The 26,538-nt window shown below is 47.0% G+C and overlaps 1 protein-coding gene across 2 annotated transcripts in view; it reads left to right on the top strand.

Annotated features, from left to right (window-relative positions):
- The window catches only part of LOC106578933 (protein phosphatase 1B), a 30,725-nt gene extending 8,117 nt beyond the window's left edge, over positions 1 to 22,608 (top strand). Inside the window, exons 2-8 of one of the 2 annotated variants that reach the window (XM_014158214.3) lie at positions 11,591 to 12,085; positions 12,508 to 12,681; positions 12,806 to 12,979; positions 17,671 to 17,788; positions 18,536 to 18,647; positions 18,765 to 18,822; positions 20,503 to 22,608. In XM_014158214.3, coding sequence (XP_014013689.1) covers positions 11,603 to 12,085; positions 12,508 to 12,681; positions 12,806 to 12,979; positions 17,671 to 17,788; positions 18,536 to 18,647; positions 18,765 to 18,822; positions 20,503 to 20,526 — 1,143 coding nt within the window. In that variant the 5' untranslated portion in view covers positions 11,591 to 11,602 and the 3' untranslated portion in view covers positions 20,527 to 22,608. The remainder of the gene's footprint in view (positions 1 to 11,590; positions 12,086 to 12,507; positions 12,682 to 12,805; positions 12,980 to 17,670; positions 17,789 to 18,535; positions 18,648 to 18,764; positions 18,823 to 20,502) is intronic. The other variant, XM_014158213.3, reaches the window with a different exon arrangement.
- The last annotated feature ends 3,930 nt before the right edge of the window (positions 22,609 to 26,538 follow it).

The following is a 26,538-nucleotide window of genomic DNA, read 5'->3' as shown; positions in this document are numbered from 1 at the left end:
GTTGACTGGGTGATTAAGTGAGTGGAGCCTATAGACAAGAAGCAGTATATTGGAAGATTCTAAATGGATCTGTGAACAGTTTAAAAAAGTGTACTTGTGTGTGTGTGACCACAGAGCTGAACTCAGAGCTCATTCCCTCTGCAGAGCCAGTGGATCTTGGCAGCCATGTCAGGGATTTTTCAGGATCAAAATGGGGCTTAGGTGGTGGGCGTGACCGGGCCGGGGCAGTGGGCTTGGCCAATGGCGCGATCGCCGACTGTACATTTTTGAGCCCCTCTTGGCCGCAGAGACCAAATGTTGCCGTTTTTAAAGCAAATTTCCTGCAATTCTACACATTTTGCCATGGTTCATGCCATTTTCTTATCCTATCTGAGTGACTCAAACTTAACAAAATCATTGGGGCCTTGACAACAATGTTCCCCCCCTTGTTTTAAAAAAAATCTTGGTGCTTTTATCATCAAGTTATAGGTTCATTCTCTTTCCTACATGGTTTATATCCGCTTTTAGTCGTTTTAAAGGTGGACTCGGCGATATGACGTAGATGCGCAAAGTAACCGCATAGTGGGTACATTTCAGCAACAACTAAGAGCGTTGGAGTGCGAGGCTTAACTTCGGCGCTATCTTGGTCCCCTGGCTCCCACATTGTGTGTGTGAAGCGACGTATCGGTGCATGTGCACGGCTATGTTTGACTGAGAGTGAAGTCATGTATCTTGCTTATTGCAATATTTGCTGTGCAGCTTATGCAACGTCCGCTGACTAGCTTTAAATTTCCACAGAAAATGTTTTGCCACCCCTTTTGATCACTTTTCTAATGCAGAAAAAAGCCTCTGTGTGGGAAATCTGGTTTCGGTCTGAGGGTTGAATGGTCGAGTGTGTGCTTTCTTTCGTACAAGTTAGGGGGTGTATGTGTCTCAATAACAGCTATGCCTATGTCACGTGTGTGTGTGGCAGTCCATCTTAAATGACACAGGTGAGTAAAGGGGGTGCTAAGAAAGGTGTGTTTCCCTGTTGTTTCAGGCTGGGCTATGCGACTACCTCTAACACCGTACACACACTGCTCCCATTTTGCGAGATTGTGTGGACTGAGGTAGCTGAATGAAGCCTAAACTGCATAGTGAGTTTGTTTTATTTTTAGAGAGTAGTACTGCTGCCTAACATGACAGAGAGAGACACTGACGGAGTGGGAAATCAACACCAGCCACCAGCAAAATGCTAGATTGTCTGGTAAGAATGTCTATTCTTACTAGCCACATTGGCGGGTGGTCACAGCATTTGGGAGCGGTTGTATGTGTGTATATATTTATTTTCTTCCCATAGTTCTGTGCGTATGTCAGTGCTGGAAGAGAGTCTAAACGCTATGGTGGTGAAAGCAGGGTGGGGTACTGCATGGGTTCATACAATAGACAGAAAGATGAAGACCTTGCCTGCTGGAAAAGGGATAGAATACACTTTGATATATTGTTTTAACATTACAAACCATGTGCATGTGATTTCTTGGATTGGACAAAAATGTGAGTGGCTGGTGAAACGTGGGCTGTGGCTGGTGGACCACAAAGCGCACACAAATGAGGAAGAGGTAGCCTAGAGGTGAAGATGATTGAGTTATGGGGCTAGTGGATGGATGGATGCATAGGGGAGGGGTGGGAGGGATGGAGGGGCTAGTGGATGGATGGATGGGCTAGTGGATGGATGGATGCATAGGGGAGGGGTGGGAGGGATCGAGGGGCTAGTGGATGGATGGATGGGCTAGTGGATGGATGGATGGGCTAGTGAATGGATGGGCTAGTGGATGGATGGGCTAGTGGATGGATGGCTGGAGGGGCTAGTGGATGGATGGACGGAGGGGCTAGTGGATGGATGGATGGAGGGGCTAGTGGATGGATGGATGGATGGAGGGGCTAGTGGATGGATGGATGGATGGAGGGGCTAGTGGATGGATGGATGGATGGAGGGGCTAGTGGATGGATGGATGGAGGGGCTAGTGGATGGATGGATGGATGGAGGGGCTAGTGGATGGATGGATGGATGGAGGGGCTAGTGGATGGATGGATGGATGGAGGGGCTAGTGGATGGATGGATGGATGGAGGGGCTAGTGGATGGATGGATGGATGGATGGAGGGGCTAGTGGATGGATGGATGGAGGGGCTAGTGGATGGATGGATGGAGGGGCTAGTGGATGGATGGGTGGAGGGGCTAGTGGATGGATGGGTGGATGGAGGGGCTAGTGGATGGATGGGTGGATGGAGGGGCTAGTGGATGGATGGGGGGGGCTTGTGGATGGATGGGGGGGGCTTGTGGATGGATGGGGGGGGCTAGTGGATGGCTGGATGGGGGGGGCTTGTGGATGGAGGGAGGGGCTTGTGGATGGAGGGAGGGGCTTGTGGATGGATGGAGGGAGGGGCTAGTGGATGGAGGGAGGGGCTAGTGGATGGATGGATGGGGGGCTAGTGGATGGATGGATGGGGGGCTAGTGGATGGATGGATGGGGGGCTAGTGGATGGATGGATAGATGGGGGGCTAGTGGATGGATGGATGGGGGGCTAGTGGATGGAGGGAGGGGCTTGTGGATGGATGGATGGATGGATGGAGGGGCTAGTGGATGGATGGATGGAGGGGCTAGTGGATGGATGGAGGGGCTAGTGAATGGATGCAGAGGGAATAGTGGGAGGGATGGATGAGCTAGTGGATGGATGCATAGGGACTAGTGGGAGGGATGGAGGGAGGGATGGATAGTGGGAGGGGTTAGGGGATGGAGGGAGGGAGGGGTTAGGGAATGGATGAAGAAGGCCTACCTTCAAACTCAGTTCCTCCTTGCTTGACATCTTGGGAAAATCAAAAGAAATCAGCCAAGACCCCAGAATTTTTTTGTGTGGATATTTTGAAGCAACATCTCAAGACATCAGTCAGGAAGTTAAAGCTTGGTCGCAAATGGGTCTTCCAAATGGACAATGACCCCAATCATACTTCCGAAGTTGTGGCAAAATGGCTTAAGGACAACAAAGTCAAGGTATTGGAGTGGCCATCCATCCATCCCTCCCTCTAATAACCCATAGAATATTTGTGGGCAAAACTGAAAAGCATGTGTGAGCAAGGAGGCCTACAAACCTGACTCTGTTACACCAGCTTTGTCAGGAGGAATGGACCAAAATTCACCCAACGTATTGTAGGAAGCTTGTGGAAGGCTACCCGAAACGTTTGAACCAAGTTGAATTTTTACTAGGATTAAATGTCATGAATTGTGAAAACTGAGTTTAAAAGTATTTGGCTGAATTGTATGTAAACTTCCGACTTCAACTGTAGGGGCTAGTGGGTGGAGGGATGGATGGAGTGGCTAGTGGAGAGATGGTTGGGTGGAGAGATGGATGGGTGGAGAGATGGATGGGTGGAGAGATGGATGGGTGGAGAGACGGATGGGTGGAGTGGCTAGTGGAGAGATGGGTGGGTGGAGAGATGGGTGGGTGGAGGGGCTTGTGGAAGGGGGAGATGGATGCAGGGGCTTGTGGAGGGAGGGAGGGATGGATGCATGGGGCTTGTGGAGGGAGGGATGATGCAGGGGCTTGTGGAGGGATGGATGATGCAGGGGCTAGTGGAGGGAGGGATGGATGATGCAGGGGCTAGTGGAGGGAGGGAGTGATGGATGATGCAGGGACTAGTGGAGGGATAGTTGATGCAGGGACTAGTGGAGGGAGGGATGGATGATGCAGGGGCTAGTGGAGGGAGGGAGGGATGGATGATGCAGGGACTAGTGGAGGGAGGGATGGATGATGCAGGGGCTAGTGGAGGGAGGGAGGGATGGATGATGCAGGGACTAGTGGAGGGAGGGATGGAGGATGCAGGGGCTAGTGGAGGGAGGGATGGAGGATGCAGGGGCTAGTGGAGGGAGGGAGGGATGGATGATGCAGGGACTAGTGGAGGGATGGATGATGCAGGGACTAGTGGAGGGATGGATGATGCAGGGACTAGTGGAGGGAGGGATGGATGATGCAGGGACTAGTGGAGGGAGGGATGGATGATGCAGGGACTAGTGGAGGGAGGGATGGATGATGCAGGGACTAGTGGAGGGAGGGATGGATGATGCAGGGGCTAGTGGAGGGAGGGAGGGATGGATGATGCAGGGACTAGTGGAGGGAGGGAGGGATGGATGCAGGGGCTAGTGGAGGGAGGGAGGGGCTGGCTAGTGGATGGAGGGGCTGGCTAGTGGGTGGATGGATGGAGGGGTGGATGGATGGATGGATGGATGGATGGAGGGGCTAGTGGGTGGAGAGGGATGAGGGATGACTGGATGGAGGGGCTAGTAGAGGAATGTTTTCATGGATAACAGCAGTGGAGAGGAAGGCGAGGAGGAAGACTGGATAGGAAGAAGGGTGAAGGAGATGGAGGAAAGGTAAAGATATATGATTACGGAGTCTGCCAATTTATTATTCCAAACAATGTTTTTGAGATAACATGTACAAAAATGAGTCAAGCAATGGGAATGTGTTTTATCTAATAGTGTACTATTTATTATTCAAGATTGGAAAGGAAGGAGAAGGAAAAATTTAAGGGAGTAAAAAGAGTGAAGTGAGTGTAGAAGAGTGAGGTGGAAAGGTAAAGAGAAGGAAAGAAAGGAAGACGAGAGAAGAAAAGAGGAGAAAGATTGGTGGAGAATTAAAAAGTTAAGAGAGTAAGAAGAGCGACACAAGGAGAGTGAAGAAGAGCAGACGGAGGTACAATGGCTCTTCCCAAGAAACAGAAATGCACTTTTTATGACATGAGAGAATTTCCATTTATACACTCAGGTCAAGATGATAGAATTGTTCACTGCACCCTTTGTAATTCCTCTTTCAATTGACAGCCGCGGAAGAACGGCATTCGTAGAACATCAACAGATGAAAAGCATAAAGCCTCTCTGATTGCCCGTGTTGGTATGCCCTCTGTCACCACATTCTTCAAGAAGGTAGAGCCTTCCCAAGAAGAATATGGTTTAGCTGTGCAGGAGGGTGTCTTTGCATACCACACTATGCGACACAATCATAGTTACAGATCTATGGACTGCACAGCACAACTGGCACGGAAGCTTGAGTCAACGTTTACATGTGCTAGGACAAAATGTGACACCTTAGTGAGTAACATGTTAGCACCATGGGGAACTACATTTATGTCATTTAGCAGACACTCTTATCCAGAGCGACTTACAACTACTTTGGCAACACAGGACCTAGACCAGGTTGAATTTGTGTCCCTGTCCATTGATGCGTCCAATCACGGACATGTAAAGCTGCTGCCAATAGTAGTCAGATATTGTAAGATGTATGATGGCAGCACATCTGTGGAAACAAAACTGCTTGATTTTGTTGAATTGAACAGAGAAACAGCAGAGGAAATTGCAGCTGAGGTCCTGGTGGTCATCCAAAAATGTAACCTGGAAAACATTCTCTGCCGACAACAAATACCAACTTTGGAGGACTGAATAGGCTGGGGAGGGTCAATGTCCATACCAAAGTTAAAAATGCTCTGCAGCAGGAGGTGATTGCCTTAGGTTGTCCTGCACACATCATTCATAACACGGCCAGAACAACTTTGGATATGATGTTGAGTACCTGCTCACAAAGATATTTTCATATCAGAGTAGAAAGACTGAAGAGCTTTTGTGAGTTTGTTGTCCAGGACTATGATAACATTTTAGGACACAGCCATGTTCGCTGGCTATCCATGCTCCCTGCTCTAGATAGAGTGCTGAAAATATATGTGCCATTGAAATCCTTCTTTCTTTCCGAAGACAAATGCCCTGTTGTCCTGCGAACAATGTTCGAAGAGCCACTGACTGAACTTTGGCTGGCCTTTGTCCATGGAAACTTGACTGTATTCAATGACATGATCAAGATGCTTGAAGGCTAGGACCGCTGTGCTGTTGAGTCTGCTGTAATTGTGAGAAACGTTGAGGCAAAATTGATTGCAAGAGGTGATGACTTCTGAGAGAGCTAGAGGAAAATGGAGCCATGTTTAGAGAGCTTTCTCAAAACATCCCAATCATTCTTCACTATGGCTGTGAACTACTTGCACTCATGGAGAAAGCACACATGGAGAAAGCACACAGATAATCTAAAAGATTTACATTGTCTCCTTTTTTACATTTACATTTACATTTAAGTCATTTAGCAGACGCTCTTATCCAGAGCGACTTACAAAATGGTGCATTCACCTTATGATATCCAGTGGAACAACCACTTTACAATAGTGCATCTAAATCTTTTAAGGGGGGGGGGGGGGTTAGAAGGATTACTTTATCCTATCCTAGGTATTCCTTAAAGAGGTGGGGTTTCAGGTGTCTCCGGAAGGTGGTGATTGACTCCGCTGTCCTGGCGTCGTGAGGGAGCTTGTTCCACCATTGGGGTGCCAGAGCAGCGAACAGTTTTGACTGGGCTGAGCGGGAACTGTGCTTCCTCAGAGGTAGGGGGGCCAGCAGGCCAGTGGTGGATGAACGCAGTGCCCTTGTTTGGGTGTAGGGCCTGATCAGAGCCTGAAGGTATGGAGGTGCCGTTCCCTTCACAGCTCCGTAGGCAATCACCATGGTCTTGTAGCGGATGCGAGCTTCAACTGGAAGCCAGTGGAGAGAGCGGAGGAGCGGGGTGACGTGAGAGAACTTGGGAAGGTTGAACACCAGACGGGCTGCGGCGTTCTGGATGAGTTGTAGGGGTTTAATGCCACAGGCAGGGAGCCCAGCCAACAGCGAGTTGCAGTAATCCAGACGGGAGATGACAAGTGCCTGGATTAGGACCTGCGCCGCTTCCTGTGTGAGGCAGGGTCGTACTCTGCGAATGTTGTAGAGCATGAACCTACAGGATCTTATCTTTTCTCAGGATTTTAAAAAGGCAACCTCAATGTGAAGAGATCCAGAAGGCATCAGGCACACTGGGGCATTTTTCCTGCAATGTGACCATCAATGTGGATGCATTGTTTGACGAGGTTACTGGCCTGCAAGAGTTCCTGAAGGGGGGATCGATTTGAAGAATGGAAAACATCTGAGACACCGCTTAGTCAGAGATGGAGCACGGTGGTTACTCACTTCAGAGAATGACATCCCACACACTAACCTGGCTAGATTAGCGTCTGTTGTCATGTGCTTACCTGGAAGTAATGCACCAGTCGAGAGAGTGTTTTCCCAAATGAATGATATATGGACAGCAGCAAGAAATAGGATCACTGTTCCTACCATCAAGGCCATGCTTATTGTGAAGACCAACTTCAACCTCCCCTGCCAGGAGTTCATGGAGAAGCTGGCCAAAGACAGCAATCCTGAAGAAAATACATTCTTCTGAGAAATATACAGTTGAAGTCGGAATTTTACATACACCTTAGCCAAAGGCATTTAAACTCAGTTTTGAACAATTCCTGACATTTAATCCTTGTAAACTTCCCACAATAAGTTGGGTGAATTTTGGCCCATTCCCCCTGACAGAGCTGGTGTAACTGAGGCAGGTTTGTAGGCCTCCTTGCTTGCACGCGCTTTTTCAGTTCAGTTCTGCCCACCAAATTTTGTATTCGATTGAGGTCAGGGCTTTGTGATGGCCACTCCAATACCTTGACTTTGTTGTCCTTAAGCCATTTTGCAACAACTTTGGAAGTATGCTTGGGGTCATTGTCCATTTGGAAGACCCATTTGCGACCAAGCTTTAACTTCCTGACTGATGTCTTGAAATGCTGCTTCAATATATCCACATAATTTTCCTGCCTCATGATGCCTTCTATTTTGTGAAGTGCACCAGTCCCTCCTGCAGCAAAGCAACCCCACAACATGATGCTGCTGCCCCCATGCTTCACGGTTGGGATGGTGTTCTTCGGCTTACAAGCCTCCCCCTTTTTCCTCCAAACATAACGATGGTCATTACGGCCAATCAGTTCTATTTTTGTTTCATCAGACCAGAGGACATTTCTACAAAAAGTACGAATCTTTGTCCCGATTTGCAGTTGCGAACTGTAGTCTGGCTTTTTTATTGCCGGTTTTGGAGCAGTGGCTTCTTCCTTGCTGAGCGGCCTTTCAGGTTATGTCGATATAGATACTTTTGTACCGGTTTCCTCCAGCATCTTCACAAGGTCCTTTGCTGTTCTGGGATTGATTTGCACTTTTCGCACAAGTACATTAATCTCTAGGAGACAGAACACGACTCCTTCCTGAGGCACTTTGTGGCTGGGGAGTTGGTCTGGGTCGACAGCCCTCTAAGAAAAAAAGGCAGATGCACCAAGTTGGACAGTCACTGCAGTGTCCTGGAAAGGGTAGGGGAGGTTGTTTACCGGGTGCAGCTTCCTCCCAGGGGGAGAAAGGTGGCACTGTACCGGGACAGGTTAGCCCCATACAGAGGGGCCTCTTCTCCCAAAACCCCAGGGACCCCCACAATTCCCCTCTCTGGCAATGACATTCTCCAGGCACCCACCCCCAGAGACTTTGTTCCATCGGGGACAAGGGACTTTGTGGTGGGGGGGGGCTGTGTAGCGACCCGCACAGACAGCTGTGTGTTGTGTTAGGCTATTAGTTGGTTGTGTTGTACTTACCAGTACCCAGTGTTCGCGGGGTCTGACATGCCAATCAACCTGCTATCTGCCTATCACGGGAATGCCTGGAATGTTCGGATGCCGGGCATCCTGGTGGTTGGCGGAGTGGCATGGAGGGGGGTTTGGGCAGGGGGATGGAGCATTGGAAGTTCAGACCATTGTTCTCTCTCTTACTTCTGGCCTTCACAAGAGAAGGTCACGGTTGTTTTATAGGGTATCCTTCATTCATTTGGCGTGGGCTACGGCCAAACAGTAGCCTGTGTGAAGTTGGGTTAATAAACCGTAAACTCAACCCTCTGTCCGGACAAATGTTCCTTTATGATCTTGTCAGGTCATTACAGTAAACGTCTGACTTCAACTGTATACTATTGTCGGTTTTTTTTCAATTTTGTTCATGTTCACCTTTGCTCTTAATCTACTCAGACTACCAGAACCACTGAGTGGCTGTTCAGATGGGACAGTTCTGTCTTGTCTGTAGTGTTTCTGTAATATAGTTGTTTTCTCTATCACAGTGAGCCTGTTAGACTAAATACATGAAACTGAATTGTCCCCTTTTTTTATTTCATAGATAATAACATTGGATATTTTAATGATATATTGTAGTATAGTATATCTCTATAGTATAGTATATCTCTATAGTATAGATATATTGTAGTTGTTTTCTCTATCACAGTGAGCCTGTTAGACTAAATACATGAAACTGGAATTGTCCCCTTTTTTATTTCATAGATAATAACATTGGACATTTTAATGATATATTGACCGCTGAACTGGAAAAGACCCTGGTTTTCATTTCAGAAATCTGGTCACCTTAAACTCGAACCTCTTTGATAACTGGTATACCTTGCTAGCTAATTTAGTTCATCAAACAGTATTTTCATAGGTATTTCAGCGCAATGGCACTTATTCGAGCCTTGCATCTCATATGGGCCTAAATGTCACTGCTGGTCATCTAACTTGCCTTGTAGCAACATGGTTGCATCAGTTTTCATTGGGCTAGAATAGTTTGGTAGCTAACGCTGGCTAGCTAATGTTAGCGTTGCTAGCATGCTAATGTTAGCTAACGACTACACACCATAGTCGTGGGTCTGCAAAATCAAGCAAATGGTTTTGAACTCATGACAATCATGTTTTGACATTGTAGTGGCTATTGCTGTTTGGTTAGTTTTTTGCTTAGTGACATGGCGAATATCATATTTTGGGCATTTAACTCTGATTTTAATTAGCTATGTATCTAATCTGGTTTCGGTATGAGAATGGGTGAAGTCCCAAATTCCCACGAGATACTGCAGGAATTTGTGTGCTCATGCATACGGAGCCCCAGAAATATAAAATCTGGTCACGGATTAGGAGCCACTCCCTTAAAAATATCACTGCCTCTTGAGATAAGGATATGGCACATGTCAATATCACCATTTTTAAAAATAAAAATTTGATTAATCGTGCAGCCCTACATTGACCCAATAGCAGCCTCAACTAAATTACATTTCAGAGGGGGAAATCTAAATCAATATTAACATTTTGAGACTCCATAGTCATTATCAACTTCGTCAAAATAATCTAAGATGATGAGTTTTTACGTTTTTGCCTAAGAGATCTTAGTCGCACAATTTTTACATCTAACTAAGATGTTTGGTGCAGTATTTCACCATGAAAAAATGTGCATGAAAATGACTCGTCTCTCGTTGAATGACAACACACTTGATTGAATAATCCTTACTGTTGACCAATCACCCATGAAAGGGCGTAGATTTAGACTTTCAGTTTGCCTCCAGAATATTTTGTGTGTGCCCGAACAACCGAAAAATCCCTCACCAAAGCCCAAAACATCATCATAATATATCCACGAACTCCACCGAACTGTTTCGGCCGGGAAACACGCAGACGCCTGAAGTCTCCCTCCAGTCTCTTCTCTCTCACTGTGTACAAAAGACATTGCTTATTCTATGCAAATGTTGTTGATCGCAACAATAAAATAAGTCACAAATGAAAGGGAAAATTGTTTTTCATCTGTAGCCTCATGAAATCAGCCTATTCACTAAGCATTCACCTGCATTGTGAATAGGCCTAGGCTACATCTTGATTTCTGCAGTTTATCAATAGAGATTTACTGTTCAAATAAATTATTACTTATGTAATTAGGAACAAAGTTAAATTGATTGTATAAACCACACAGATCAGGTCATTATCGCCACAGGACAACGCAGACGGAATCATGGAATTCGGACATTAAAACGGAATTCAACTTTTTTTTTTATCGAACTTATTAGTAGGATATCAACTAAATGCATTAATTAGCCCAAGTTAATCGTAATGCATCAGTGATTTGTATTTTCATGTAACTTTCTGAAAGGGCACATGAATGCCCCGTCTGTGTGTTTAGTCGTTAGTGGTGATGCTAATGAAACCTTCTCAATTAAATGTTAACTACAAAGTATCCTATGGCTACCTGGCAGAATTATATATTATTTGTATCCATCCAGTGGCCATTTGTTTTGCAAACTGCAATAACATGAGCACAACCGAAACATGGCTAACCAAACAACTGTCTCTGGCTGGTGGAAATAGTAGCACCTGTAGCACCAGTGGAAATAGTAGCACCAGTGGAAATAGGCCCGTGGAAGGCACCAGTGGAAATAGTAGCACCAGTGGAAATAGTAGCACCAGTGGAAATAGTAGCACCAGTGGAAATAGTAGCACCAGTGGAAATAGTAGCACCAGTGGAAATAGTGAGGCACCAGTGGAAATAGTAGCACCAGTGGAAATAGTAGCACCAGTGGAAATAGTAGCACCGGGGGCACCGTGGAAATAGTAGCACCAGTGGAATAGTAGCCCGTGGAGGGCACCAGTGGAGGAGCACCAGGGAAAGGTGCCCGTGGAGGTGCCCTGAGCACCGGGGAAGGGGCCCGGTGGTGGGGCACCGGTGCACCGGTGGAGGGCACTGGGGAAAAGAGCCCGGGGAGTGTCCCGTACCCGGACTGGGGTGCGCTCCAAAGGTAACATTGACATATTAACGTATGACTGTTGATAATGTACCTTATGTAATCTTTGTCTGTCAGCAGTGTGTAGGTATGGGGGCGTTCCTGGACAAGCCTAAGACTGAGAAGCACACGGCCCATGGCCAGGGCAACGGGCTGCACTATGGCCTGAGTAGCATGCAGGGCTGGCGGGTGGAGATGGAGGATGCCCACACTGCTATGGTGGGCCTTCCCCAAGGCCTCAACGACTGGTCCTTCTTCGCCGTCTATGACGGGCACGCCGGCTCCCGCGTCGCCAACTACTGCTCTGCCCACCTGCTGGAGCACATCCTGTTAGGGGGGGCAGAGTTCACCCCGGGGATGGGCTCAGTGGAGGGCGTGAAGGATGGGATCCGCGCCGGCTTCCTGAGGATCGACGAGTACATGCGCAACTTCTCGGACCTGCGGCATGGGTTGGATCGCAGCGGCTCCACGGCAGTGGGTGTGCTGCTAAGCCCCTCCCACCTCTACTTCATAAACTGTGGCGACTCCCGGGCCGTGCTGAGCCGAGAAGGGCGAGTTGGATTCTCTACACAGGTACAATACTACACACTAGACCAGGACTCTCCAACCCTGTTCCTGGAGAGCAACCGTCCTGTAGGTTATCACTCGAACTCTAATATAGAGCCCCTGCCTCTAATAGTTAGCTGGTTGATGTGCCTAACCAGGTTAGTTACAACTGGGGTTGGAGTGAACCTACAGGAGAGTAGCTCTTTTTTATATATATATATACTGGGATACACACACTCAAAGGGAGAGCGGGTGGGAGGAGGGATTTTCTACACAGGTACAATACTGAGTAAGGGGAGAGGGTGGGATTGATGAAGAGACTGAGCGATAGTAAAATGAATCATGTATTTTTAGGGGATCAGTTTGAGCTAGGCGGGGTGCAGAAGCTCTAATCTTGATCATGTAATGAGTAGTTATTTGGGATGCACATATGATTCCACCCCTTTTAGGACCACAAGCCATGTAACCCCAGAGAGAAGGAGCGTATCCAGAACGCAGGGGGTTCAGTGATGATCCAGAGGGTGAATGGTTCCCTGGCAGTGTCCAGAGCCCTGGGGGACTATGACTACAAGTGTGTGGATGGGAAGGGTCCCACAGAACAGCTGGTCAGCCCAGAGCCAGAGGTGTGTGTTTTTAAAAAGCCTTTATTACTGTAGCATGTTGATTGGAACAGCTTATAGTTCTTTGTCCTTGTTGAGGTGTGTGTGTGTGACCTCTCAGGCTGAGGTGTGTGTGTTCCTCCCCCAGGTGTGTGTGTTGGAGCGTGCTGCGGAGGGGGATGAGTTTGTGGTGCTGGCATGCGATGGGATCTGGGATGTGATGTCTAACGAGGAGCTGTGCGAGTTCGTCAGGTCCCGGCTACAAGTGTTTGACGACCTGGAGAGAGTCTGCAACGCCGTGGTGGACACCTGCCTGCACAAGGTACACACCACACAATGTTTCTGCCACTGTCTCTTATGACCGAAAAGAGCTTCTGGATATCAGAACAGCGATTACTCACCTCGAACTGGACAAAGATTTTTTTCTTTAATGAGTCAGACGCAAAGGATTTACTACTGCAACCGGACCAGGCCCAAATCCCCGTCATTCGCATGAAGAGATGGCACTGATACAGATCCGGGTACCTTGTGAGAATTCGTTGGCGAGTGGGTAACCCGCCTCTTCCATCATATAGGCCAACATGCAATCATTGGAGAATAAACTGGATGAGCTCCGTTTGATATTATCCAACCAAAATTTAATATCTTATGTTTCACCGAGTCGTGGCTGAACGACGACATGGATAATATACAGTTGGCTGGGTTTTCCGTGCATTGGCAAGACAGGCTAGCTACTTCTGGTAAAATGAGAGGTGGTGGTTTGTGTCTATTTGTCAATAACAGCTGGTGCGTGAAATCTCATATTTGAGGTTTTGCTTGCCTGAGGTAGAGTACCTCATGATAAACTGTAGACCACACTATTTACCAAGAGAGTTTATCTATATTTTTCGTGGCTGTCTATTTACCACCACAAAGCGATGGTGGCACTAAGACCACACTCAATGAGCTGTGTAAGGCCATAAGCAAACAAGAAAATGCTCATCCAGAGGCGGCGCTCCTAGTGGCCAGGGACTTTAATGCAGGAAAACTTATCTGTTTTACCTCATTTCTACCAGCATGTAACATGTGCAACTAGAGGATAAAAAAATCTGTAGACCACCTTTACTCCACACAAAGAATGCATACAAAGCTCTCCCTCGCCCTCCATTTGGCAAATGACCATCCTCTTGCTTACAAACAAAAACTGAATCAGGATATACCAGTGACTCGCTCAATACGAAAGTGGTCAGATGACGCAGATGCTAAGCTACAGGACTGTTTTGCTAGCACAGACTGGAATATTTACTTTACCTTTTATTTAACTAGGCAAGTCCATTTAAGAACAATTATTTATTTTCAATGACGGCCTAGGAACAGTGGGTTAACTGCCTTGTTCAGGGGCAGAATGACAGATTTTTACCTTGTCAGCTCGGGGATTCGATCTTGCAACCTTTCGGTTACAAGTCCAACACTCTAACCACTCGGCTACCTGCCGCCCCCAGGATTCACCCAGAGTATACCACATCAGTCACCGGCTTCATCAATCAGTACATCGGTGACGTTGCACCCACAGTACATACCCCAACCAGAAGCCATGGATTACAGGCAACATCCGCACTGAGCTAAAGGGTAGAGCTGCCGCTTTCATGGAGCGGGACTCTAACCCGGACGCTTCAAAGAAATTCTGCTATGCCCTCCGACGAACCATCAAACAGGTTAAGTGTCAATAAAGGACTAAGATTGAATCCTACTACACCGGCTCTGACGCTTGTCGGATATGGCAGGGCTTGCAAACTATTATGGACTACAATAGGAAGCCCAGCCATGAGCTGCCCAGTGACGCGAGACTACCAGACGACTTAAATGATTTCTATGTGCGCTTTGAGGCAAGTGAAATTGAAGCATGCATTGGAGCACCAGCTGGTGCGGACGACTGTGTGATCAAGCGCTCCATAGCCGATGTGAGTAAGACCTTGAAACAGGTCAACATTCAAGGCTGCAGGGCCAGATGGATTACCAGGACGTGTACTCGGAGCATGTGTTGACCAACTGGCAAGTGTCTTCACTGACGTTTTCAAACTGTCCCTGACCAAGTTTGAAACATGTAGGTATTACAAGTAGACCACCATAGTCCCTGTGCCCAAGAACGCTAAGGTAACCTGCCTAAATGACTACCGACCTGTAGCACTCATGTCTGTAGCCATGAAGTGCTTTGAAAGGCTGGTCATGGCTCACAACGCAATCATCCCAGAAACCCTAGACCCACTCCAATTCGCACACTGCCCCAACAGATCCACAGATGATGCAATCTCTATTGCACTCCACACTGCCCTTTCCCACCTGTACAAAAGGAACACCTAGATGAGAATACTGTTCATTGACTACAGTTCAGCGTTCAACACCATAGTGCCCTCAAATCTCATCAATAAGCTAAGGACCCCGCGACTGAAAATCTCACTCTGCAACTGGATCCTGGACTTCTTGATGGGCCGCCCCCAGGTGGTAAGGGTAGGCAACACATCTGCCACGCTGATCCTCAACATTGGGGCCCCTCCTGTAGTCTCTGTTCACCCGCGACTGCGTGGCCAAGCACAATGGGGCTGTAGTGGAGCAAGTCTAGAGCTTGGTGTCCACATCCCCAACAAACTATCATGGTCCAAACACACCAAGACAGTCATGAAGAGGGCACCACAACGCCCATTCCCCCTCAGGAGACTGAAAAGATTTGGCATGGATCCTCAGATCCTCAAAGTTATACAGCTGCACAATCGAGAGCATCCTGACTGGTTGCATTAACGCTTGGTATGGCAACTGCTCAGCATCTGACCGCAAAGCGCTACAGAGGGTAGTGCGCAAGGCCCAGTACTTCACTTTGGCCAAGCTTCCTGCCATCCAGGACCTCTATACCAGGCGGTGTCAGAGGAAGGCCCTAAAAATCTCCAGCCACGCAAGTCAGACTTCTCTGCTACCACATTGGAAGCGGTACCGGAGTGCCAAGTATAGGTCCAAAAGGCTCCTTAACAGCTTCTACCCCAAGCCGTAAGACTGCTCAACAGTTAATCAAATACCCCCCCCCATTTCTTTTACTCTACTGCTACTGTTTATTATCAATGCATATTCACTTCTACCTACATGTACAGTTGAAGTCGGAAGTTTACATACACCTTAGCCAAATACATTTAAACTTAGTTTTTCACAAATCCTGACATTTAATCCTGACATTTAATCCTAGTAAAAATGTACGGTCTGAGGTCAGTTAGGATCAACACTTTATTTTTAAAATGTGGAGTAATGGTAGATTTATTTCAGCTTTTATTTCTTTCATCACATCCCCAGTGGGTCAGAAGTTTAAATACACCAAATACTAAATGAGTGTATCATTGCCTTTAATTTTTTTAACTTGGGTCAATTGTTTCGGGTAGCCTTCCACAAGCTTCCCACAATAGGTTGGGTGAATTTTGGCCCCTTCCTCCTGACAGAGCTGGTGTAACTGAGTCAGGTTTGTAGGCCTCCTTGCTCGCACGCACTTTTTCAGTACTGCCCACAAATTTTCTATAGGATTGAGGTCAGGGCTTTGTGATGGCCACTCCAATACATTGACTTTGATGTCCTTAAGCCATTTTGCCACAGCTTTGGAAGTATGCTTGAGGTCATTGTCCATTTGGAAGACCCATTTGCGACCAAGCTTTAACTTCCTGACTGATTTCTTGAGATGTAGCTTCAATATATCCACAATTTTCCTGCCTCATGATGCCATCTATTTTGTGAAGTGCACCAGTCCCTCCTGCAGAAAAGCACCCACACAACATGATGTTGCCACCCCCGTGCTTCACAGTTGGGATGGTGTTCTTCGGCTTGCAAGCATCCCCCTTTTTCCTCCAAACATAAAGATGGTCATTATGGCCAAACAGCTCTATTTTTGTTTCATCAGACCAGAGGACATTTCTCCAAAAACTACGATCTGTGTCCCCATGTGCAGTTGCAAACCGTGGTCCGGCTTTTTTATGGCGGTTTTGGAGCAGTGGCTTCTTCCTTGCTGAGCGGCCTTTCAGGTTATGTCGATATTGGACTCATTTTACTGTGGATATAGATAGTTTTGTACCTGTTTCCTCCAGCATCTTCACAAGGTCCTTTGCTGTTGTTCTGGGATTCTTTTGCACTTTTTGCACCAAAGTACGTTCATCTCTAGGAGACCGAACGCGTCTCCTTCCTGAGCGGTATGACGGCTACGTGGTCCCTTGGTGTTTATACTTGCGTACTATAGTTTGTACAGATGAACGTGGTACCTTCAGGCGTTTGGAAATTGCTCCCAAGGATGAACCAGACTTGTGGAGGTCTACAATTTTTTTTCTGAGGTCTTTGCTGATTTCGTTTGATTTTTCCCATGATGTCAAGCAGAGGCACTGAGTTTGAAGGTAGGCCTTGAAATACATCCACAGATACACCTCCAATTGACTCAAATGATGTCAATTAGCCTATCAGAAGCTTCTAAAGCCATGACATCATTTTCTGTAATTTTCCAAGCTGTTTAAAGGCACAGTCAACTTAGTGTATGTAAACTTCTGACCCACTGGAATTGTGATTAAGTGAAATAATCTGTCTGTAAACAATTGTTGGAAAAATTACTTGTGTCAAGTAGATGTCAAAAAAGTAGATGTCCTAACAGACTTGCCAAACTATAGTTTGTTAACAACAAGAAATATGTGGAGTGGTTGAAAAACGAGTTTTAATTACTCCAATCTAAGTGTATGTAATCGTCCCACTTCAATTGTACATATTACCTCAATTAGCTTGACTAACCTGTACCCCCACACATTGACTCAGTACCCCCTGTATATAGCCTTGTTATTTTATTGTTACTTTCTTTCTACTTAGTAAATGTTTTCTTAATTCTTATTTTTCTTTTCTGCATTGTTGGTTAAAGGCTTGTAAGTAAGCGTTTCACAGTAAGATCAACACCTGTTGTATACATCATGTGACCTATACGATTGTATTTGACGTTCTAACCCTCTCTGTGTGTGTGTGTGTGTCCAGGGCAGTAGGGATAACATGAGTGTGGTGTTGGTGACTTTACCAGGAGCTCCCAAGGTGTCTGAACAAGCTCTGAAGAAAGAGGAGGAACTGGACAAATACCTGGAGACGCGTGTAGAGGGTGAGAACAAGCACATCCTCTCTGAGAGCTTGGACACACTGCACCGAAGAACAGCTAAAAGCAGAGTGGCCGCCCTATCGCTAGCTGTCGCTGCAGTGTGTTTTAGCCAGCCGTCCTATCGCTAGCTGTCTCTGCAGTGTGTTTTAGCCAGCCGCCCTATCGCTAGCTGTCTCTGCAGTGTGTTTTAGCCAGCCGCCCTATCGCTAGCTGTCTCTGCAGTGTGTTTTAGCCAGCCGCCCTATCGCTAGCTGTCGCTGCAGTGTGTTTTAGCCAGCCGCCCTTTCGCTAGCTGTATCTGCAGTGTGTTTTAGCCAGCCGCCCTTTCGCTAGCTGTCGCTGCAGTGTGTTTTAGCCAGCCGCCCTATCGCTAGCTGTCTCTGCAGTGTGTTTTAGCCAGCCGCCCTATCGCTAGCTGTCACTGCAGTGTGTTTTAGCCAGCCGCCCTATCGCTAGCTGTCGCTGCAGTGTGTTTTAGCCAGCCGCCCTATCGCTAGCTGTCGCTGCAGTGTGTTTTAGCCAGCCGCCCTATCGCTAGCTGTCGCTGCAGTGTGTTTTAGCCAGCCGCCCTATCGCTAGCTGTCGCTGCAGTGTGTTTTAGCCAGCCGCCCTATCGCTAGCTGTCGCTGCAGTGTGTTTTAGCCAGCCACGAGCAATGGCTGTTTGCGCCGATTCAACATGTAGAATCTGTTTAAAGGCAACCGGCCTTCCATCTTTCTGTTTCCAATTTAACCCTGTGTCTGTCCATAGACTTGCTGGGTGGCTGTGGAGAAGAGGGGGTTCCTGACCTGGTGTCTGTTCTGAGGTACATCGCCTCTGAGAACATCCCCAACCTACCACCTGGAGGAGGCCTGGCCAGCAAGTAAATACTACACACACAAGCACACACTCACACTGAAGAAATGTACTTCATTTTCTTTTCAGATCAATCTTCACTAATGCACACAAACGATAATGTGTAATCTGTGTGTGTGTTCAGGCGCAGTGTGATCGAGGCGGTGTACAGCAGGCTGAACCCACACAGAGAAGAGGAAGGGGTGAGTAACTCTCCTTTGACCCCTGACCTCCCACCTCCACAATGACCCACTCCAGCCCAGTCACAACAGCACCACCCTCTGGGCAGGGGTGTGAATGGGCTTCGAGGACCAAGCGTGATCAAAATGGAGTATTTGATCCAGAGTCGAGACTTTGTTTCACATGACATGAATACTGCTCCCTGATGTTCCTGCCATGTCCCAACCTTTTAGATCATCCCACCAAAGTCCAGGACGTCTTAAGAACAGGAACTAGCTATATGGCGTAGTCTAGTCTGTCTTTACTGTGCCTGTGTTTTGGGAGTTGGGACTCGTAGTGTGGGATTGGAAGGCACTGATGGCTTCTCCCCTCCTCACTGGACAAAGACAATGTCACTACAGGTATCTGGCCACAGGGGTAGGGCTAGTGTGGTGTGAGAAGCGTTCGTGCAAGGGCGTGTGCAAGGGCGTGCGTAAGTGTGTCATTTCCGCCTGCACCACCGGGGGCAGTATCGCTCAGTGCTGGAGGAAGCTCTCGCTGTCTACCGTCTGCCTGGGGAAAATACAGCCCACACGTGAGGAATCCTTCTCCTTTACCGCAGATGACCTCCCTGACTCCCCATCGCCCTCCCCCTCTCTCCTTCACCCGCCGTCGTCGAGACGCCAGACCACCCACCTGGACAGAGAGAGAACCAAAGACACGGCCCCTCCAGGAGCTCTGGCAGACCTCGACCAACCAGGTCCCCCTGGCTGGATCTCTACCCGACTGAGTGAGAGGACTTTGCTCCTCTACTGGACTTGCGTTATAAAAGCTCAAGTTCCCATAAACCACCTGTCTGTGTCTGTCTGGTCGGCCGTGCGTGAGAGAGAGTCTGTGCGTGCCTGTGTGTGTTTGGTAGAATGTGTGTGTCCACTTCAGTACTCTAAGGTCCTGTTCTACTTCAAAATTCAGGAAAAATAGAATGTTCGAAAAGAAGTTCAAAATACAGAACTTTTTCAAATACTTGCTTTTCAAAAAGTGTGTCCCCTATCATTGTTGTATTTATCTCAGAATATGGCACTTAGTATATGACAGCAACAAGGCACAAAATGGTTGTGAAACGTGTATGCACGTTTTACTATACTTCTGAGTACCAGAAGTCCTCACAAGAGGACATTTTGCCGGTCCTCACTTGTAAAAAGGCTATTGGGGGGGCTGAATCTGTTCCATACAGCGATTTATGAACAAATAAAATAATAAAAGTGATTTGATTTAATAATCATACTAAGATCTGTATCTAATTGGTTTGTCTCTTGTCTGTCAGATTTGGTCGGTGTCTGACAGTCTTTCTGTTCTGGTATAGAAACACTTTTTCCTGTAAACATTCCATTGTGGGTCTGAAATGGCTCTTAACGTTCTGAATAGTGTACAGTGAATTCCTATTACATGGCATCCTGGCATTTCTAGCATACTCAGTACAAATGTTATATTCTTGACAAAAATCCAATTAAATGGGATGTAGCCTAGTATGAGAATTGAGACACAGCCGGCCTTTCAGTAGGCCACCGTCAGGTGAGTCCAAGATCGACTCATCCCACATATCGACCCCTCACATTCTTAGCTCCTGATCCCCACACACACACTTCTCAACATCAGTATATATTTATATTGTATTTCCTATGCCACCTCATAAACACCTTCTCTCTGTCCCCTCTTTCTCTCAGTGTGATCTGGAGGACCACTGGTAGTCGTGGTAACGGCGACCCCGGTCTCCTCCTGTGATTGGTCTAGCCACCCAGAGGGGGAGTTGCCTCCTCCACACGCCCAGTGGACGACGTGCATGTGTGTGAGGACGAACCCACACACACACGCCCTGCTGTTACCTGGGAGGAGTGTGATTTTGGAGGTGTTGCGGTTGTTTTAAGGACTGATGAAACGTCAGAATGGTAGAAGATGATTTTTACCTTCCAGGTTTTCTGGTGTTTTTATTTTTATTTTTTGATGTTGTTGACATTGATCACCCGACTACACACGGACATGAGGACCTGAGGTGTATTTGTGTATGTGTGTGAAAGAAAGCTTTGAGGTGGGGACCAGGAACCAGACTGGTTCAATCTGGCTCTTGTCTTGGACCCGAACACTCACACACCCTTCAACCTTACACACCACACCTTGCACATGCATGTACCACACACACACACACCACACACACACACACACTCAGAGGAGGGTCCACGTGCTACATGTTGATGGTTATACAACCCCTCACGACCCCCTCTGCAAAACTCCACCGCTACTGGACAAGTTATTGGTTAAAACTGATCCCACCTGACTGCCTCTGATTGGCTCCTGCTGATGGATGGAGATTTGTGATGTTTTTTTCCTCTTGTTTGCTGTCAGATAAAGGAAGGAGAAGAGGAGTAGAGAAAGTGGAGTGCTGAATCCCAAACCAGTTCCTTCCCCCTCGGCCCTAGATTTGCGCGTTCGTGCCAGCCATGTGCACAAGTTTCCCAAAGCTGAGGGAGTGAAAATATTGCGGGATTAGGGGTTAATTCAACCCTCTGTTACACTTTGATACTTCACAGAAAAGTAGTATACCGACACCCACCACGAGATATTTTGGAGTTTGTATAATTTCATAAATTGTGAAAATGTGTGCCTAATTATGTCACATACATTTGTTAGTCTGATTTCGAGGTCTGACGTAATGAATTATAATACCTTCCAAATGAAATGTTCAATTTACTACGATTTACACTATATATTGAAACAATGGGACATTTCTCAATTAGAATTTCATGCACATTTAATTTATGAACGTGAATTGCATCATGCAAGTCATGTGTGTCCCAAAGTTGATGGGGTTCATTGATCACTTCGTTGTGCTGAAAATCAGCCTCCCGTTTTGTCAGCAAGTGTGACATTGGAGGGACCTCAGTGAGTTGGTAGAGGCAAGGGACTGGTTTGGGATTCAGCAGAGGACTATGTCTCTCTTCTCTCGGGTGGGAATGGGCTCACAATGGTGGATTCTGAGGGGGTGGGTTTTGTGTGAAGATATCATCCTGTGTGATGTCACTGGCTGGACTGAGGGAGGGAGGGAGTAGGGCTTAGGGTGTCACTGTTGGACCTGCTTTGTCCAAAACAGACCTCTCCTAGACCCCGCTGTCTCACCACCTCCCAGCCCTGCCACTCTTCCCTGCCCCCTGATCAAAGCAGGATCAATAGTTAACCTGGTCACTTTGATCAACAGTCACGTGTAGCTGTTTATTTGACAAATTATTACAAAAGCTGAAGTTGAATTAAAATCTATTTTTTAAACTAGGAAATATGGATTTTGAGAATATTTAGGAACGTTACCTAAACATTTGATCCTGCTTTGTGACGACATACCCTCTGGTAGACTCAGTTGGCCCCCAGGCTTCTAGTTTTAAAGGTGCACCCCGCAATGTGACGTCACCATACACTGCAGGGCAACTTCCTGGTTTCACAATTAAAATCTGCCAAAACTGACAATTAATATTCTGTTGCTGTTTTCTTTAAAGCAGAGTGCTGCCCTCACTGTATGACGAAGTCAAATTGTGGCATGTACCTTTTTAACCCAGGTAGAGTCCCAGTGTTAACCCTGTGTTCCTGGTTCAGGTAGAGTCCCAGTGTTAACCCTGTGTTCCTGGTTCAGGTAGAGTCCCAGTGTTAACCCTGTGTTCCTGGTTCTGGTTCCTGGTTCAGACTACATCGGTAATGTTTTGTTTTTGCTGTTGTTTGATTGCACTCACATTTGATTACAGAAAGCGTCTATATATGAAATAAAATACCTGCCAAGGACCAGTGGCCACTGTCTCTGGGTAGTGTGTATACTTTACCCTTTTTATGTGCATTCCAATTTTCACTTATTTTTCTGGAAGTGGACACTCATGCCTCCTCATGGAGGGACAATGAATGGAGTGTACACTTCAGGGAGAATCAAACTGCAGACCCCCCCCCCATACCCTCTGTTTCTCAATCATCATTTCACCATAATCTCCAATTGAAATCACATCTTTAAGGTGTTCTTAATCTGAGCTGGATTAGGGGATTATGGGCTGTTTGTGTGTTTTGTGGGGGAGTTGTTTAATTTTGTGATGGGTTACTCTAACCCCTGGGGTCAGAGGATCTTCAGTTATTCAGTTATTCATATTTTATACAGCTTTTTTTATTCATCTGTTTCTCATGGTAACACACCAGCTCTTCTCCTAGGGCAGAGGTATGACTGGACATTGTCCTGCGATTCTTTGTTTTGTGGAGGGTTCTGCATATAGATAGTAAAAGTGTGTGTGACAGCATATGATTTCTAGTGGAGTCATTTAGCAGATGAGGTCAGGCCATTGTTAGAGGGATAATCTGCTTTGACTGCTCAGATGGGTTAACCCACTCTGGATTAGAGCAGATTATTATACGCACAAAGACACGCCATGCCCCTCCCCTACTGCTGCCTCCCTCCTACCTTACTCCTGTGCCCTCTGTCCCTTCCTCCTCTTCCTATCTCTGTCCGTTATTTCTTCCGACTCTCCTTGTTTTCAACTAAATTCTATTCAAGGGCTTTATTGGCATGGGAAACATTGCCAAAGCAAGTGAAGTAGATAAAAACAAAAGTGAAATAAACAAAAATTAACAGTACATTACACTCACAACTCACTCCCTCCCCTCTCTCTCATTTTTCCTTACCCTCTTCACCTGCCCCTTTCCTTCCTGTTTCTCCTGCCCCTTTCCTTCCTGTTTCTCCTGCCCCTTTCCTTCCTGTTTCTCCTGCCCCTTTCCTTCCTTTTTCACCTGCCCCTTTCCTTCCTTTTTCACCTGCCCCTTTCCTTCCTTTTTCTCCTGCCCCTTTCCTTCCTTTTTCTCCTGCCCCTTTCCTTCCTGTTTCTCCTGCCCCTTTCCTTCCTGTTTCTCCTGCCCCTTTCCTTCCTTTTTCTCCTGCCCCTTTCCTTCCTTTTTCTCCTGCCCCTTTCCTTCCTTTTTCTCCTGCCCCTTTCCTTCCTTTTTCTCCTGCCCCTTTCCTTCCTGTTTCTCCTGCCCCTTTCCTTCCTGTTTCTCCTGCCCCTTTCCTTCCTGTTTCTCCTGCCCCTTTCCTTCCTGTTTCTCCTGCCCCTTTCCTTCCTGTTTCTCCTGCCCCTTTCCTTCCTGTTTCTCCTGCCCCTTTCCTTCCTGTTTCTCCTGCCCCTTTCCTTCCTGTTTCTCCTGCCCCTTTCCTTCCTGTTTCTCCTGCCCCTTTCCTTCCTGTTTCTCCTGCCCCTTTCCTTCCTTTTTCTCCTGCCCCTTTCCTTCCTGTTTCTCCTGCCCCTTTCCTTCCTGTTTCTCCTGCCCCTTTCCTTCCTGTTTCTCCTGCCCCTTTCCTTCCTTTTTCTCCTCTCCTCGCTTTCCTCAGTTTCTCCTGTCCCCTCGCTTTCCTCAGGTTCTCCTGTCCCCTCGCTTTCCTCAGGTTCTCCTGTCCCCTCGCTTTCCTCAGGTTCTCCTGTCCCCTCGCTTTCCTCAGGTTCTCCTGTCCCCTCGCTTTCCTCAGGTTCTCCTGTCCCCTCGCTTTCCTCAGGTTCTCCTGTCCCCTCGCTTTCCTCAGGTTCTCCTGTCCCCTCGCTTTCCTCAGGTTCTCCTGTCCCCTCGCTTTCCTCAGGTTCTCCTGTCCCCTCGCTTTCCTCAGGTTCTCCTGTCCCCTCGCTTTCCTCAGGTTCTCTTGCCTATTTGATAATACTGAATACAAATAGCTGTAGACAGCTGTGTGTGTTCCTCCAGCTGTTTGTGTTTTTGTCCACACACACACAGTCATTAAAAACAACCTTGTTAATGTGATGTCACCATATTACTGGATAATTATTTAATTACCGAGTCAACATCTGCCCAGTTCAACCTACCCTAACACACACGCACACACAGAGTCTTTGGGACATATGATCTATTTATAATCTTATAGTTTTGTTAATAGGTGAGTGTTTATACTTTTGTTTGAGTGGGTACTCATCCACATTGCTCTGGCCAAACACCAGGCCCACTGTTTCTTTTCCACCGTGAGGCTGGATTTGTTCTCCTCCCTGAAGACTTCTCGAATGTGAACACATTAAAACGTTCTGATTGGTCCCAGAAACCGATAGGTTGGGTCAGAGCCTGAACACACTTGAGTAAAGCAGCGTTTTGGAAATAGTTATTGGCTTTGATACTCTGAGTGGTTAGAGACAATCCAATCGCTGATGACTTAAGTACAACGTCCCTCACTTGGACATCAACAGAAAGGACTTCTACGAGGGCAGTCTGACTGAATGTATGTAGAGAGAGATTAGTTATAGTCGTGTTACTTTTCAATGGGTTCCTGAAAACCTGAAGTCGCCATCCACCCAGTAAAAAGTAGCCGTGGTTACACACGAAGCACCCAGGTAAAACATCACAATGTTAATTGCTTGCGCGACCTCTGTGCAGTCAAAAGACAATGCCATCCATGCTTGCTAACTTGTAACTTGTTTCCAACACAACTGTTTTAGACAGACAAGCAAGCGAAATAAACAGTAACGAACGTGTGCTGTCGTCACCAGACTGTCCGTGTCAAGTTGACATACACTTTATATACAAAAGTATGTGGACACCCCTTCAAGTTAGTGGATTTGGCTATTTCGGCCACACCCGTTGCTGACAGGTGTAGAAAATCGAGCACACCGCCATGCAATCTCCGTAGACAAACATTGTCAGTAAAATGGTCTTACTGAAGAGCTCAGTGACTTTCAACATGGCACCTTCAAAGGATGCCACCTTTCCAACAGGTCAGTTTGTAAAATTTCTGCCCTGCTAGAGCTGCCCCGATCAACTGTAAGTACTGTTATTTTGAAGTGAAAATGTCTAGGAGCAACAACGGCTCAGCCGCAAAGTGGTAGGCCACACAAGCTCACAGAACGGGACCGCTGAAGCGCGTAGTGCGTTAAAAAAAAAAATCCTCTGTCCTGACTTCCAAACTGCCTCTGGAAGCAAAGTCAGCACAATTACTGTTCATCGGGAGCTTCATGAAATTGGTTTCCATGGCCGAGCAGTCACACACAAGCCTAAAATCACAATGCGCAATGCCAACCGTTGGCTGAAGTGGTGTAAATCTCACCGCGTTCTCTGGAATGATGAATCACACTTCACCATCTGGCAGTCTGACGGACGAATCTGGGTTTGGCGGATGCCAGGAGAACGCTACCTAACTGAATGCATAGTGCCAACTGTAAAGCTTGGTGGAGGAGGAATCATGTTCTGGAACTATTTTTCATGGTTCCAGTGAAGGGAAATCTTAATGCTACAACATACAATGACATTCTATACGATTCTGTGCTTACGACTTTGTGGCAACAGTTTGGGGAAGGCTCTTTCCTGTTTCAGCATGACAATGCCCCTGTGCACAAAGCGAGGTCCATACAGAAATGGTTTGTCGACATCAGTGTAGAAGATCTTGAGGGGCGTGCACAGAGCCCTGACCTCAACCCCATCGAACACCTTCGGGATGAATTGGAAAGCCGACTGTGAGCCAGGCCTAATCTCCCAACATCAATGCCTGACCTCACTAATGCTCTTGTGGCAGCAATGTTCCAACATATAGTGGAAAGCCTTCCCAGAAGATTGGAGGCTGTTATAGCAGCAAAGGGGGGACCAACTCCATATTAATACCCATGATTTTGAAATGAGATGTTTGACAAGCAGGTTCCCACATACTTTTGGTCATGTAGTGTATTGGAATGTCTTAGTGTGGGGTGGAAGAATGCAACACA

This window comes from Salmo salar, chromosome 19 (genome assembly GCF_965601325.2).
Source record: "Salmo salar chromosome 19, fSalSal1, whole genome shotgun sequence".
Lineage (NCBI taxonomy): Eukaryota > Metazoa > Chordata > Actinopteri > Salmoniformes > Salmonidae > Salmo > Salmo salar.
This window is presented reverse-complemented; position numbering and strand designations above follow the sequence as displayed.